The sequence below is a fragment of the Salvia splendens genome, chromosome 16 (genome assembly GCF_004379255.2).
Source record: "Salvia splendens isolate huo1 chromosome 16, SspV2, whole genome shotgun sequence".
Lineage (NCBI taxonomy): Eukaryota > Viridiplantae > Streptophyta > Magnoliopsida > Lamiales > Lamiaceae > Salvia > Salvia splendens.
In genome coordinates, this window is record NC_056047.1 from 9,834,629 (window position 1) to 9,851,839 (window position 17,211).

The window sequence follows — 17,211 nt, forward strand, 5'->3', positions numbered from 1 at the left end:
TGTCGGCGATATTATTCACGTACCACAGCCGAGCCGGGGCCTTCACAATGTTGAATCGGGCTTGAAGGACCTCGAAGGCTCTTTCGACGTCTTTCCGCGCGGACTCTTGACGCTGCACAAAAAGAACCCGTCTCGGGTCGTGCGGGTTGTGGAGCGTCTTCACGAACGTCGACCACCTTGGGTAGATACCATCGGCGAGATAATAACCCATGTGGTATGTATTTCCGTTGATGGTGAAGTCGATCGCCGGTGCTACACCATTCATCACATCATTGAAGAGTGGTGAAGAATAGAGCACGTTCAAGTCGTTGTTGGCTCCGGCAACGCTGAAATATGCATGCCAAATCCATAGGCGGTAGTCGGCGACCGCCTCAAGGATAAGTGTTGGGCTGCCGCCTTTGTGACCGCTTAAGTGTTGCCCCCTCCAAGCATTCGGGCAATTCTTCCACCTCCAATGCATGCAGTCAATGCTGTCAAGCATTCTGGGAAAGCCATGGACTGATTCGTGAAGACGAAGCAACCGTTGGCAATCATCGATGCTGGGTGCCCGAAGGAATTCATCCCCGAAAGCTGAACGAACGCCCTCGCAAAAATTCTTTAGACAAAGGATTCCAGTGGACTCACCGATATGCAAATACTCGTCGAAGATGTCGGCCGTTTGCCCAGTAGCGAGTTGTCGGATGGCACACTTACACTTCTGCAACGGCGTGATACTTTGCCGGCCGGCTGCATCTGGACCTGTTTGGAAGAATTCAACACGTGCGGACAATGTGTTGACAATTCGCATGAACAAGCGCTTTGACATGCGAAAACGGCGCCTGAAGTAATCTGCCGGAAACCGCGGCTGGTCGGCAAAGTAGTCGGCAACGAGCCTTTCGTGGGCTCCCTCCCGGTCACGATGGATGTAGCGGCGATTTGATCTAGTTCGTTGATGAGGAGGCGCGGGGGTATTCGCCGCGACATATGCTTCGTAAGCGGCACGATGTTGTTCGTAGTATTCTTGTTCTTCGCGCTCCGCTTCTGCCATAATATGGGTGAAATCCATTTGAGGTTTGGAGTGAGGGATGAATGTGTTGATAGTTTGTATGAGAATTATGAATGAGAGATGAATGAGAGATGATTTGATGTGCTAAATGGATGATGAATGTGTGTATTTATAGATGATTTTGGGGAAAAAAAATAAAAAAAAAATTCAGAAAAACGGGCAAAAAAAGGCCATATTTTTGGGATTTGGAAAATAATTTTTTTTATTTTTTATCATTATTTAAAATTAATTAACGAATTTTTTAAAAAAATTATTCAAAGGCAACGGCTATGCCGTTGCCCAATCGTGTGCCGCCACGTCGACTGCTCGCTGGCACGGCGCGAGCGCAGCGGCGGCGAGCCTCGTCCTCGCCGCTGGCACGGACGGCGGCCTTCTTCCCCACCACTGTTGCGGATACTCTTAATACAATGAGTTTTGGGGGTACAATTGTACCCATTGTTCCACCTAGATACGTCCCTGATCTATTGTGATAGAAAAAACATAAAAGCCCATTTCATTTTAAAAAGCAAAAAGGTACTCAAATTATAAAGTCAAATTCTTTACAATAGTTTGCAGGGCAAATCTCCATAAACTTTCTACTCTTCTGGGACACTGTGTATCATTTTCCGCTATAAGGAAGTTGTTTAGAATGATATCAAAATTTAATACTCCATACAATTAGTAAAATAGGGAATATAAGAAAAAAATGAAAAAGTGCAAAAACATCTTAAATGCAAATACATTAAAGTCAAAAAACTTTCCATAATATTTGTTTTCAGGATCCACAAATGAATACATAGCAAAGTTTAAACATATTTATATAATTTCTTGATTAATTAATAGTTTTAGTTTGTTATAAATTGATTAAAGATAATTGTGTTTGTAGTTTTCTTTTTGTTATGATGATTCTACTATGATTATATCTCCTTAATTGAGTTGCTTTCAAAACTATTGATAAATAGGACTATTATTTTAAAAATAAATGAGTATATAAACTAGCGGAGTACTCCGTATAGTATTACTGTATTAAGTTTTTCATTGTATTTGATTTTACGAGTAATATCTTTTAGATTCGTTAATGCTTTTTGCTCATAATTTCAGTTGCCAATTCAATATCTTGTGAAAGTAAAATGGGAAGAAAATTAAAACAATACAAAAATAAACAATGAGCACGTTTACAAGTGAAATCTACGCTTGTGTATGGTTCTTATAGAATCCCAAACTATATTGCTTCGTTTATAGAGAATAAACCGTGATCTAATTTGTTTTTTTAAAGGTCGTCTAAGATAATACACATTATTATTATTATTATTATTATTAAAATTTAAACAATCTGTGCTAAAATTTTGGGTAGGGATGTCAATTTAGCCCGCAACCCGTGGGCTGGCCCGAATAGCCCGCCAAATTTATAGGGTTAGGGCTGAAAATTTTCAGCCCGATAAAATTACAGCCCGATTAGCCCGCACCCGACTAACCCGCAACCCGTTAGGGCCAGACCCGAAAACCCGATGGGCTGGCCCGGAAACCCGATAAAATTTCTATTGTTCTATTTGTTTGACTCTAATTCGACACTTCATTGATTATTTTATAATATAGATTACTGAAAAAATAATTTTCCATTTTATATATTAAATATATAAATTATATATTAAGTTTTCATTAATATAATAATAAATAAATGAATTAGAAACTTCAAATTCACTAAAAAAATATATTTAAATTTCTAAACATGCTTTAAAATTTCTTGATGTTTATGTTTTATTTTGAAAAAATCTCAAATATTAGTATTTGATCATATTTATGTTTGAGTTTAAGCATATATCTCAAATTTATCATAATTAAATATTTTACATTTTATAAATATAACTAATTTTCACCATTATTTATTGGATTGATAGCATGTTAATTTTATAGGTAGCAACCCGATTAACCCGATGGGCTAACCCGAAACCCGAGCCTTTAGGGTTAGGGTTGAACTTTTATAACCCGAAAAAATCACAACCCGATTAGCCCGCACCCGATTGACCCGCAACCTGAATAGGGTTGGCCCGAAACCCGGTGGGCTGGCCCGATTGACATCCCTAATTTTGGGTACTGTTAATTTGGGTATTGTTCTCAATTACAAATTAAAGAAAATTGGAAGTAAGAGTGTTATATTTTTGTTGTATTTCCAAATTCCACATAAAACCAACACATTTGCATCCCTGAAAAAGAGAAACAAGCAAAAATACCAATAAATAGATCAATATTTACACCCTTTATTTCATTATTATAAAAAACATATTAATGTTTTATATACAGTTTTATATTGAAACAAGAATAGGTTATATCTAATCATTAAAAGAAGCCATTTTTATTTATATTTTTATTCTCTGTATTTCTTTATTTTTTATTTACATCATGCGTTTTTATTCTTATTAGAACATCATGTTTACATCTAGCTATAAAGAAATAAATAATCGACGGTTACTAATATATTCATTTTAATCTTTCTGATCATCAACATTCGTCGCCGACAGGAACCTAAATGATAAGAGCATCCACGTGCTCTTGCCAACGAGCACGGATGTAGGTCTGGATCCACTTTTACTCTCTGCTTTTAGGCAAGAGCACAACACTCATATTCGTGCTCTTCCTCAAGGACAAGATCAAGGGTCCCACAATTCTATTATTCAATTTAAATAAAAATATTTTCACAATATTAAAATGCATTAAAAATAGCCGGAATAATATTACAAATTACAAAAAAATTAAAAATTACATAATTAAAATCTTAAAAATTAAAATTCATAATTAAAGTCTTAAAAATTAAAAATTACATAATTTAAATCCTAAAAATTAAAAATTACATAATTAAATTCATAAAATAAAAAAAATCCACTACTCGTGGCCGAATTTCACCAAAATGTGTTTGATTAGGTCTTCTTGTAGCTCAACGTGGGTTCGGGTATCGCGCATTGTGTGCCTTGTTTCGATCCTCTCACCCATCGTCGTATGCACACCTCGGCGTGGGGGAGACCTCGCGGTTGAGCTTCCGGCTTCATCCTCGTCGTAAAAGCTAGCCGCCCTCGGTCCTTCGTCAGCTATAATCATGTTGGGCAAGATAATACATGTGTACATGATGTCAGTGATTTTTTCACGTACCACAGCCGAGACGGGGCCTTCACAATATTGAATCGGGCTTGAAGGACCCCAAAAGCTCTTTCGACGTCTTTACGAGCGGACTCTTGACGCTGCGCAAAAAGAACCCGTCTCGGGTCTTGCGGGTTGCTGAGCGTCTTCACGAAAGTCGACCACCTTGGGTAGATACCATCGGCGAGATAGTAACTCATGTGGTATGTATTTCCGTTGACGGTGTAGTCGATCGTTGGTGCTACACCATTCAACACATCATTGAAGAGTGGTGAAGAATAGAGCACGTTCAAGTCGTTGTTGGATCCGGCAACACCGAAATATGCATGTCAAATCCATAGGCGGTAGTCGGCGACCGCTTCAAGGATAAGTGTTGGGCCGCCGCCTTTGTGGCCGCTTAAGTGTTGTCCCCTCCAAGCAGTCGGGCAATTATTCCACCTCCAATGCATGCAGTCTGTAATATCCTAATCTTTTAGAAGTTTAGAGTTAGTAATTAGATTTTTAGTTAGTGGTTTTATATGTATATGTTGTTAGGATTAGAATTGAAAAATATAGGAATTTTAGAAATTAAGAAAAAGAATGAAATAAAGAAAAAGAAGAAAGAAAAAGAATAAGAAGTTGTTGAGTAAGTTGGGGGAAAATTACGTGTCTTGTGGATAGAAATTAGGGAGAAAAATTAGGAATAAGAATATAGAATTAAAAACAAAAATTGATCCTCATCCTTCTCCTCTTTCTTTTTGCTCTCTCTCTCGACGTCTCTTTCCTCTCTCTGTAATCTTCACAACAGCCTGCTCTCTCCCTCCGATCAGCCACCGTCTCCGATCACTCCACCACGGAACATGTAACACACTCCACTAATTCAAGCTCTCAATTCCCCATCTTCTTCTCAATTTTGGAGCTTAGGTTGCAAATCCACCTCCACTTATTTTTGGAAAATAATTGAAATTAGAGGTGAACCGAGTGCAAACACAAACGATAAGGGAAAGGGGCACCTCCATGGTTGAATAAGCAAGTAATTCCGACGTGTACATGTAGTGTACGCGTGTTCTAGAATTTAACTCCTTTAACTTCGATAAATATTACTATTTGTTTGTGTGATTCGTATGCTTATGCCATAGAACTTTAAAAAAATGATTGTGTTGAATAATGTGAAAGTTGATATGAAATAGTTGCGTTGTGCCCCATTGCTTGAGTGAACCACAGGGTATAGTTGGCATGCCATAGGACAGCAGTACTGCACACATGTTGATCACTCGTCTTCTGGATAACCGAAGCGATGGTCTATATGATATATCGATTGTTGAAATGTACCCTATATGGGTAATATATGACAGTTGTCTTGCATAGGCCATATGGAAGATTACAGTGTCCGATATGGACTAACATGATAGACGCCCTCATAGGGCTACCGATAGTGTCCGTGTACCCGTGTCCATCACTAAGCATAACTTGGGGGCTGAATATGACTTTCTATTTTTTGAAATAATATGGTTGTGCTTTGAATTCTTTAAACAGTTATGTTTTCCTCAGGTAAAAGTATGTTGTATTATGTTATATATTGTTTCTGATTGATACGTGATAGATGGCTATTATTGAAAGTATTACATGATTAAATTGAATATGTGTTGTACGACATTCCAGGTAATAAAGTGTTTACTTGTGATAGTGATATGGATTGAAGTTGTAGAGGTTTTATTCTGGAATGCGATTACACTACGAGCTTTTCGAAGCTCACCCCCCCTTTCTTTTCCCTCTTGCAGAGTATAGAAGCGAGTGGACTCGCTAGTTGGCAGCAGCACATGTCAAGTCACTACCCTCCCTTTTTGCTGGTAAAGTTGGAGTTCTCACGTGGCATGCTTAGGCTAACTTTTGGTTGTTTGTAGTTAGTTGGAAATGTAAGGTTATAACCTTCTTTTTGCTAATGGAGTTATATATATATATATATATATATATAGGGTCACACTAGTGTGATACCACCTTAAGTAAATAACAACTACCAAATGTATGTCATATGATCTTGAAATCGTGTGCTTCTAATTTAGTTAGATGGATGGCAATACTGTTTGGGAGAAATATCTAAAGAGGGTAATTGAGTCACATTGTAAAATGTCGTCCATTTTTATTTTAGGTGGGCAACGAGATTTCTGGAAATCAACAGATCTTCCGTATGATCTCTCGCTCCCTCTCCCCTAATTTTCCGATCAATCATGCTTCTTATTCTAGGAATGTATTCACACTCTCTCCCTCAACTACTGAAGCAGGCGAACCCTAGTGTTGAAGCAAACAGATTCAATCTCTCTCCGACATCAGTTATCATCGAACAACAATGTCCCGGTTGAAGAGAATGGCGGCGAAACATGTTGGGGAATCATCTGGAGGTGATTTAATGTCTATGTTTTATGTTATTCGTTCTTAATTTGGTGTTTTCGGTAGAACTTTGCTTCCATTGGTGTTCATTTATGCGAACTCCGAAAATGTCACATTGTTTTGGCCTATTACAGTTGAGTATCAATGGAGTTTGTCCAGTGAATCTATTACTTGTTTTGGTGATAATGAAGGCCGTGTGTTGTCTTGTTGTATTGATTTGACCAATGTATTGTTTAGATATTGGGTTTTTCCAAAAATGTCTCGCTGTTTTTTTCCGATTACAATTGGGTAACAATAGAGTTTGTCCAGTTAATCTATTACTTGTTTCGGTGATAATGAAGGGCGTGTGGTGTTTTGTTGTGTTGATTTGTCCAATGTATTGTTTAGATATTGTAGAAGCGAGTTCTTTGCACATTTAATTTCAAATTTCTCTTGACATTTAGCAGACACTATTGATCTCTTGCCATAGTAATTGTGATGTATCTCCTCTGTTGTAGTGATGTATCTGATGGGATGATGAACAAAGAGAAATTTTGGCCTTCATTTAAGTGATGTGTTGATGTATCTGCTGTGTTGATGTATATATGCTTTGTATTGATGTAAGAAAGTTTGATATCTCCCTTGTATTGATGTATCTGCTGTATTGATGTATCTCCTCTATTGTAGTTATGTGTCGTACTAGCTATGTAGATATTATAAATGTTAATGTCAATCATTGTAAACATTATAGGTACAAAGCGTAATAAAGCCTCAACTGCAATCGTTGTAAGCAATAGGATTGATGCAACTGATGATGGGGCAACGCTCCTAATAAAAAGGAATACAAGAAATTTTGTGAAGATTTTACAATGTTTGAATGAAAAACAAATAGCAGCAGTTACAGAAATGGGGTTTGGAGAACTTATACATTACAATGTTTATGCAATACCAAGAGAGTTGGCCTATTGGTTGTTAAACAATTTTGACCCAATTAAATGCAACATTGCGCTACCAGGTAGTGGGCCTGATTTGCACATAGATGAAAGTGATGTAGAATTGACATTCGGTTTTCCACGAGGTGACGTCAGAGTAGAAAGGATTGACAGGCAGGATGATCTAACCATAATGAGTAAGATAACAGGTGTAGTGGGTAAAAAAAGACCAAACGTTAAAGCTAGTAAGGTTGCAGAGGAGATGTTGAAGGACGTTGAAGGTGGAGCTTGGTTTAAAAAGCTTTTTCTAATTTTGTTGGAGTCTGCATTAATTGAGACGTCGGCGTGTGGCTATGTTAGGCCAAAAATATTACATTTCATCGAAGATATTACAGATTTTCGTCGTGTCAATTGGTGTGGGTATATGATTTCCGTTCTGCTTAAAATGCATAGACATTGGAAAGAACACAAAACAGCAACATTTAGTGGTCCAATTGTTTTTTTGGTGGTAAGCTCCCAAATTAAATTCAGTATTTTCTTGTGTTGACATGCGCATACTGTTGTGTTGATTATAACCTCGTATTGTGTTGATGTTATATACTTTAATTATATTTTGTCAGTGTTGCTATGTTGATCGAATTGTCCATGGCCAACGACCTGTGCCACGTTGCTATCCTACGGTCAAAGGATGGACTGAAGGTCTTTTGAAAGAGCGGCATGAAGCAGAAAAAAAGGACGGGTCTTATGGCAAGGGATATTTAGATCAACAGTTTGACAAACGTCAAGACAAGTCTAGGGCTGAATTCGTTGACGGTGGTTTAAGCGAACGACAGAGTGGAAAACAACCAACTGATTATCCGAGAAATACGACACACCTATCTGGGACCAATGGTACCATTAAGGTGGCTGATGCTGTGATCAATCTAATGTAAGTACTGAAGGATACTCCTGTAGAAATACGAAGTTCAGACTATTTCAAAATGATGTGGGACATGACGAGGAGGGCATTCGGTATAGCTGATACCACAATTGAACAAAACACAAATCCAGTGGGCACCCTCACACAATCAATGTCACAGGAAGAGTGTCATGGTAGTCAATAGTCCGAGACATTGGATGCGCTCTTGAAGGGGGCTGAGGAGTTGTTAGACAAAAGACATGAGTTCCCAAGTTTTAGTTTGGGCATGGGGTTCACACAAGTAAGTGTAGTGTTTGTCTGTCTAAAAATATACTTTTGCTAATGCTTGTAACATTAAGCAGCATTCAGGTTGATATTGATTAATATATGGTGTTTTTGATGAATTGTAAGGATTTATATTCCAGAGCTGACATTGGTGGTGGCAATGGAGGCCTCGGGGCTATAAACGAAGTTCTTATTCATGAGAAACACAAAACTGATGACGTGGTAATAGATGCAATGGTTAGTAATTTTAATATCAGGGCAGTATCAGTACAACATCAATGCAATTAGTTCGTATAAAAAATTATAAAGTTGAATTGATGTTGAAAACATTTCACATCTTTAAGGGGGGATGGTCTGACATTGACATTGAAGAGCATCACCTACTTGTTGCAAGCCTAACTGAATATGTAAGCATAATTAGGAGACTTACTAAAAGCAAAAAAAAGTTTTAACGTATATGTGTTGACAAATGATGTTTAGGAATGTAATATGGAACCGGATATGACTGTTGGGAACAATGGTGCTGAGGTCATCGCAAAAGGTGTTGCAAATCATACTCCAAGTACAATGGCTGGTGGTGTGCATACTCTACCAAAAGTGAATAAATCGGACGGCATAAGCTTGGTAGGACGTATTACACATAGCAGTCTACGTTTTCGTACTGTGTTGAAGTGTTATACTATATTGATATGCAATATTTATTTTGTTGATGTTGTCGGCAACATCCGTGTAGGACGAGTCTTGGTGTCATGAGAAGGGAACAAGTGTTGAGATTGCCAACGCAATTAAATTGACAAATTCAATTGTCCAGGACATAGCAAGAGAGGTAATACAACATAGTAGAAGTTATCGTGTGACGGTTTTAAGTTTACAATGTTTCGTTATTTTGTTAAACTTCAACAGCTCGAGCACGACCACACAGACTCGATTATATGTTCGGAACATCAACAGGCTTTGATTGTCGAGAAAGGGAAAGAAAAGGCACATGGACCAACTTTGGAAGTATCAGAATATCAAGATAGACACCAGACAACAGACAAGATTGCAATTGAGGTTAAAGATATTAAAAATTTGTTTCACTAAAGTTCTTATTTTCTGATTATAAATCCTTGAACTCAGGCGTCTCCAATATCTGAAGAGCTGGTGCGAGGGGTTCAGAAGCGTGCTACGAAGCGTAAGGGTCCAGCTTTGTGTTCACCTTACAATGAAAGGGCCGTACCGATTACGATAAAACTGAGTAGCGAAGAAAGAGACATGTACTACTGGTTGGTGTGGACTCAAGGAGAAAATGAGTAAGATAATTTCGCATTTACATTTACATCTCGTCCTATTGACATAGTTTTCTATTTATGTTGACATTTGAGTTTTTGTTGTTGATTTATTGATTTACTAAATTTACTGGCTCGTATACAGCAACATGGAGGTTTACTTCGACGACATCGTCCTACTAACAAAGATACAGATGCTCTCAATGAAACCTCATAGCCATGTTTTTGAGAAGGTGGTTGACGCCTGGTCGTCATACTTGAATAACATGGAATTTTATCGAGCACCGTCGTCACCGTCACGGGTGTTCATGACCACTTTCCCATGTGTATGTGAACCACTATGCTAACAGTAAAACCAAACTAATCTATAAAGTTGCTGAAATACATATTAATTGCAGTTGCACAGTTTCCTGAATCATACTCGCGATTGGGATCGTACTGCTGGATTTCATGATTTCTGCCAAAGTGTTGATTCTCATGTCCAGAATCTCACACATTTCAATTGGAATGTGATCGATATGGTAAATACCTTTTAAGTCAATACTTATTTAGCTTTTCTTCAATATCTATCGCCTTTAGTTAATCCATCTGCCCCTTGTATATTAGGTGCTTTTTCCTATGTACTCCAAACGACATTATTACCTTATTAGTTTTGGACTGAAGACTGGAAAAATGGACATAATTGACAACTGCCCCCCATCCAATGGATTGAAAGATCATAGCAAGTATGGTGACGACATTGAGTTACTGGTATGTACATTCATTGATGTATTGATATTTTGTAGCATATTTATAGATATCAATCATCAATTCAGTATAACAGTGAAGTCCTTTTATTCTTTTGCAGCAATATTTTTTTAGTTCATATCTTGAGGGTAAGAAACATAAAATGCTAGCAAACATAATCAAAGGGTGCGAAATTCGGATCATAAATATGCCATGGCAAGGTACCGGAGGCAAGGATGATGATGCTATATTCTTAATGCGGCACATGGAAACATATATGGGCCAAAAGGTGAAGGATTGGCATATGGGGCTTGCAAACATATCTATGAAGAATCTGCAAAATATGCGCGGTAAATACTGCAAGGCCTTGCTGACGACAGACTTCAATTACCATTCTGTTGACATTAAGGATTGCGTGAAGAAATATTTCAAGGATAATAAAGAGAAGAGGACCAAGATAGTTAAGTTTATGGCAGATTTGATGTGCAAGAAGCCTAAGTGAAAGTTGATTTAATTATATTAGTTGTCCAGTGTGTTTGATCTTCTAGATCATTTATTTTGAATTCTAGATGGTGTTTTTTGCTGTTATTATGAAGATGATGTTTTCTGTTGTTATTTTCCGGATGATGTGTTTTACAGGATGATTTTTATATGTAGCTTTTTTAAGGAATTTGTGTCTACATTGTGTACTGTTAATATAGCATCACGTCATTTTTTATGCTCCATGCAACAATTCATACTTTATTGGTGTTGGGATTCGCACACACAAGGCTTTCACACACTCAAGAAGATCACACACACACTCACTGTTGTATGAGATCACACAATGCAGAAACACACACACTCACACTTTGAGTATTGAAGATGATAATCTTGGAGAGAAACTGGAAAACTCTTTTATTGATTAAACTCCTACTAAACTACATACACGGTTTATGAGCTATTTAAAGCTCTACAAACAAGTAGCAACTGCTACTAACTAACTACAACAAGAATCAAGAAAACAAGAAGAATAACCGCTACACCTCGGCTAACTAACTGCTTCTTCCTTCTCGGCTCAAGACCGAACTGGTTGCTTCTTCCTTCTCGGCTCAAGACCGAACTCCCTTCTCGGCTCAAGACCGAACTCACTTCTCGGCTCAAGAACCGAACTCCCTTCTCGGCTAGTTCCAGCTCAAAGCCGAGCTTCCTTCTCGGCTAGTTCCAGCTCAAAGCCGAGCTTCCTTCTTCTGCCTTCTTCTTCCAACTGAAATGAGCACTCCATTATTACAATTCTCCACCTGAGGGCTCATCTCAGTTTTTGCACAAACATTGATCAACTTCTTGCAATGATCAAACTTGTCTTTACCTAGAGACTTTGTTAGCATGTCAGCCGGATTGTGCAAGGTGTTAATCTTAATCACCTTCACTCTCCCCTTCTCAATCTCGTCTCTAATAAAATGCAACTTTATGTCTATGTGCTTGCTCCTTTCATGAAAACCCGGATGTTTAGCCAAGCACATAGCTGAGCTGCTGTCACAATGAATCACCATTGTCTTTTGGTCAAAACCAAAGTCAGAAATCACTCCCTGAATCCAAAAGCTCTCCTGTACAGCTGCAGTGAGAGCTATATACTCTGATTCTGTTGTTGAGAGAGCAACAACACTTTGCAAACCTGATTTCCAGCTGATTACAGTTCCAAACATGGTGAAAAGATAACCTGTTTGGGACTTTCTGTTGTCCAGGTTTGCAGCATAGTCTGCATCACAATAGCCCTGCACAACCTCCTCAGATTCACCTTCCCAGCCATTGAAGACAATTCCCCAGCCACTGGTTGACTTCATGTACCTCAATATCCACTTAAGAGCATTCCAATGCTCCTTCCCCGGGTCAGCCATGTATCTGCTAGTCACTGAGATAGCATGTGCCAGATCTGGTCTGGTACAGATCATAGTATACATAACACTTCCAACCACACTAGCATAAGGAATAGACTCCATCTCCTCAGCCTCTTGCTTAGATTTAGGGGCCTGCTCCTTTGAAAGCTTAAAACTCTGGGACAGAGGAGTTGATGCAGCTTTTGCATTTTCCATTTTGAATCTCTGCAAAACTTTCTCAATATAGTCAGTTTGCAGCATCCACAGCTTCTTGCTGCCTCTATCTCTCTGAATATGTATGCCTAGGATCTTCCTTGACTCTCCTAGATCCTTCATTTCAAAGCTTGACTTCAGATCTTGTTTAACTTTCTGAATTTCTGTCATAGAAGGCCCTGCAAGTAGCATATCATCCACATAGAGTAATAGGTAGGCAATGGGAGTCCTGCCTGCCTTCTTGATGTAAATACAATCATCATATTCTGACTTGGAGAAGCCAATCTTCTTCATCTGTGCATCAAACTTCTTATTCCACTGTCTAGGACTTTGCTTAAGTCCATAAAGACTTTTCTGTAACAGGCACACCTTGCCTTCTTCTCCAATCTTCACATAGCCCTCTGGCTGTTCCATGAAGATAGTTTCCTCTAGATCTCCATTGAGGAAGGCTGTCTTCACATCAAGCTGTTGTAGCTCCCAGTCAAGCTGATTCACCACAGCCAATAGGATCCTAATTGAAGTGTGCTTCACAACAGGTGCAAACACTTCATTGAAATCGATTCCCTCCTGCTGTGTAAAGCCTCTAGCCACCAGCCTTGCCTTGAACCTGACTCTATCCTTATCAGTGGTCTCAATCTTTCTTTTAAACAACCACTTACAGCTTACCAGCCTCCTTTCCTTACCATCTGTACTCAGCTTGGATTTGTCCACCAAAATCCATGTTTTGTTCTTGAGTAAAGACTCTATTTCCTCATTCATGGCTTCAATCCATCTTTCTCTATCTTTACTCTGCATAGCTTCTTTATATGTGAGTGGATCTGCACCATCAATGCTTTCAGCTGCACACAGAGCATAATACACAACATCAGAGAACTTTGTTGGTGGCCTTGTTTCTCTTCTAACTCTGTCCCTTGCAAGCTGATAGTCTCTGATAGAGTCTGATATAGACTCACCAGCCTGGTTGCCCTGAGTTGGAGCCTCTTCTTTATCTGAATCAGACTCACTCCCTGAGTCAGTGACTCCACCTGCTCCTAGGCCAACCCCCACAGGCTCCACCTTGAAGAAATCACCCTCATCTTCACTGGAGTCCAGCTTATCTTTCAGGTATGGCATCTGATCCTCCAAGAACACCACATCCCTACTCACCAAGACCTTCTGCTTACCGGGCTCAATACACCAGAGCCTATACCCCTTAACACCCCTCTGATACCCCAACATAATACATTTCAGAGCCCTAGCTTCAAGCTTGCTTTGCCTAGCATGAGCATAGGCCACACACCCAAACACCTTGTACTTTGAGTAGTCACTATGAGCTCCATACCACATGTAATCAGGAGTTTCAGATTTCAGGGCAGTAGATGGGCATTTATTGATGAGATAGGCTGCTGTATACACAGCCTCACCCCAGAACCTGCTGCTCAAACCAGAACCAAGAAGTAGGCACCTCACCCTCTCTAGGATAGTCCTATTCATCCTCTCCACAACACCATTTTGCTGGGGATTACCAGGAACAGTACGGTGCCTCTTCATACCCTTCTCTTTACAAAACAGATCAAACTCAGCAGACAAGAACTCTAGGCCATTGTCTGTTCTTAAGCATTTAACACTTCTACCCTTCTCTAGCTCAACCTCCTTACACCATATCTTGAACTTTGTGAGTGTTTCAGATTTTTCTTTAAGAATATATACCCACAACTTCCTTGTATAGTCATCAATGATAGCTAGATAATACTTTCCTCCACCAATTGAACACACCGGTGAAGGCCCCCAAAGATCACTATGTATGTAGTCTAAAGGGGCTGTAGAAGAGTGAATACCTGTAGGATAGGGTGCCTTCTTTGCTTTTCCATGTATACACTGCTCACAGGGGTCCATCTTGTTGAAATCTCCAGAGATCAGGCCCTTCTTGATGAGTTCTTTCAAGCTTCCTTCTGCTGGATGGCCCAGCCTCTTGTGCCATAGCATTAGGGAATCATCTGACACAGCATTGCTTTCTCCATCAACAGCCTTAGCCTTCAGATAATAGAGAATATGCTCTCTGTCAGCCTCCATCATCACTGCATCTCCAGATTTAACAAACAATTTTCCTTGACTCATCAATATGGTGAACCCTCTCTGCTCCAGCATTCCCAATGAGATGAGGTTCCTCTTCACTTCTGGAATATACCTCACCCCGGTCAGGATCTTCACAGAGCCATCTTGTAGGCTTAGCTTCACTTTCCCTATCCCTTTTATCTGACAAGTATGATTATTTCCAAGAACAACCGTACCCGATGCTTCTTGAAGATCATGAAACCAGCTTCTATTGGGGCACATATGGAAGCTGCACCCCGAGTCCATTATCCACCTGTGACTGACCCCACTGTCACTAATATTCATAAGTTGAGCCGGGGGATCAGCACTCTCCACACAATCAGATTGGTTGTGTCCCTCAGAGGCCATCTTTCTCTTCCATGCATGACAATCTTTCTTCAAATGTCCAGGTTTCTTGCACCAATAGCAAGCTCTGGTTTCCTTCTGAGCATCAGAACTTGAGGGTTTAGGGCCCTCAAACTTCTTCTTGAAGTTCTGCTTCTTGAACTTCTTCACATTCAAGGCCTCTGCAGCTTGAACATTGGAGCTTGCAGAGCCTCTGTTGGCTGTCTTCTGGAGTTCTTTGGCCATCAAGGCTGAATAGACTTCTGCATAGGTGATAGGTTTATCTCTTCCATAGATAATTGCATCACTTAACTGGTCATACGAGCTAGGCAAGGCATTCAATGTGAGAATGGCCTTATCCTCATCTGAAATCTTGACATCAACAGATCCCAGGTCATCAATGATCTTGTTGAACTCCTCTAGCTGCTCAATGATGGACCTATCTCCAGAAAAACTATAGGCATACAGCCTCTTTTTGAGATACAGCCGGTTAGCTAAGGATTTGGCCAAGTAAACTTCATCCAACTTGTCCAAAATCTCCACCGCAGTCTTGGCTTCTTGAACATCCCTCAAGACCTTATCTCCAAGGCACAGAATCACTGCAGAATGTGCCTTGAGCTGCATCTCCTCCATCTTTGCCTGAGCTTTATCATCAAGCACTGGAGCCTTTCCTTTCTCCTCTGGTTTTGCAAGAACTGCGGCCAAGCCTTGTTGAATCAAAACCGCCTTCATCTTCATCTTCCACAGGCTATAATCATTCTTGCCTGTGAACTTTTCTGCATCAAGCCTTGCTGCCATCTCTGAAACCGTTTGATCCTCTGCAAATCAGCTTCAATATCCCTTCCCGCAGACGGCGCCACTTGTTGGGATTCGCACACACAAGGCTTTCACACACTCAAGAAGATCACACACACACTCACTGTTGTATGAGATCACACAATGCAGAAACACACACACTCACACTTTGAGTATTGAAGATGATAATCTTGGAGAGAAACTGGAAAACTCTTTTATTGATTAAACTCCTACTAAACTACATACACGGTTTATGAGCTATTTAAAGCTCTACAAACAAGTAGCAACTGCTACTAACTAACTACAACAAGAATCAAAAAAACAAGAAGAATAACCGCTACACCTCGGCTAACTAACTGTTTCTTCCTTCTCGGCTCAAGACCGAACTGGTTGCTTCTTCCTTCTCGGCTCAAGACCGAACTCCCTTCTCGGCTCAAGACCGAACTCACTTCTCGGCTCAAGAACCGAACTCCCTTCTCGGCTAGTTCCAGCTCAAAGCCGAGCTTCCTTCTCGGCTAGTTCCAGCTCAAAGCCGAGCTTCCTTCTTCTGCCTTCTTCTTCCAACTGAAATGAGCACTCCATTATTACAATTGGGAATAATGTCAATGGTCATATTTTATTCGAAGTGCATTGATAATTATAAAAAATTAAATTGATACTTAAAGTGAATAACATTGATTTACAAACAACTAAAAAAGCCATAGATATGTTGATAGTTTTGAAGTCAAATTAATCTTGAACAATATTGGTGTTCAGAGTGCACAAGAAAATTATTGGAAACGACAAAATAGTTCTACAGCTCCATAAAACAAGACATGATATTTGAACTGGATTGGATTGATATTTGCACAAGACTGGATTGATTTTGGCATTGAACAATTTTGACGTACATACAAGTAAAAAAAGAGTGTAGATATTTGCACATTTTTGCAATGAAGTTTATACTGAACAATGTTGACGTATAGACAACACAAAATAGCAGTTAGATATTTGCACATTTTTGCTTTGAAATTTGAACTGGGTTGGATTGATATTTGCATTGAACAACATTGATGCAGCATACGAGTCAAAAAAGAGTTTAGATATTTGCACATTTTTGCATTGAACTGTATATTGAACAACGCAATTGACCAAATAGCAGTTAAACTCTATAATTGAAAATAGAGGCAACCAAACAAACAATATGAGTACTTGTTGAAAAATCCAAAGAAGCAATAAACTAAAAAAATATCCAATGAACTGTATAAAAAAGACGAGCCGAATAGAAAAATGGGGCAACAAAATCAAGGAAAAATTGAAATAAAAATCCTTAACATTG

At 39.3% G+C, this 17,211-nt stretch overlaps 1 protein-coding gene across 1 annotated transcript; it reads left to right on the top strand.

Moving 5' to 3' along the window:
- The first annotated feature begins 9,838 nt into the window (after positions 1-9,838).
- Positions 9,839-11,113, top strand: LOC121770152. The gene is made up of 5 exons (XM_042166944.1): positions 9,839-9,909; positions 10,031-10,211; positions 10,284-10,406; positions 10,492-10,635; positions 10,733-11,113. Exons 1-5 carry the CDS (start codon positions 9,872-9,874, stop codon positions 11,111-11,113), a joined length of 867 nt encoding a protein of 288 aa, XP_042022878.1. The 5' UTR covers positions 9,839-9,871.
- The last annotated feature ends 6,098 nt before the right edge of the window (positions 11,114-17,211 follow it).

Bases quoted from the DNA above. Each gene is read 5' to 3' on its own strand.
- LOC121770152 (XM_042166944.1), top strand. From the start codon at position 9,872: ATGTACTACTGGTTGGTGTGGACTCAAGGAGAAAATGA. The intron at 9,910-10,030 runs GTAAGATAATTT...GCTCGTATACAG, and splicing joins TGGACTCAAGGAGAAAATGA to CAACATGGAGGTTTACTTCG. The intron at 10,212-10,283 runs GTATGTGAACCA...TATTAATTGCAG, and splicing joins TCATGACCACTTTCCCATGT to TTGCACAGTTTCCTGAATCA.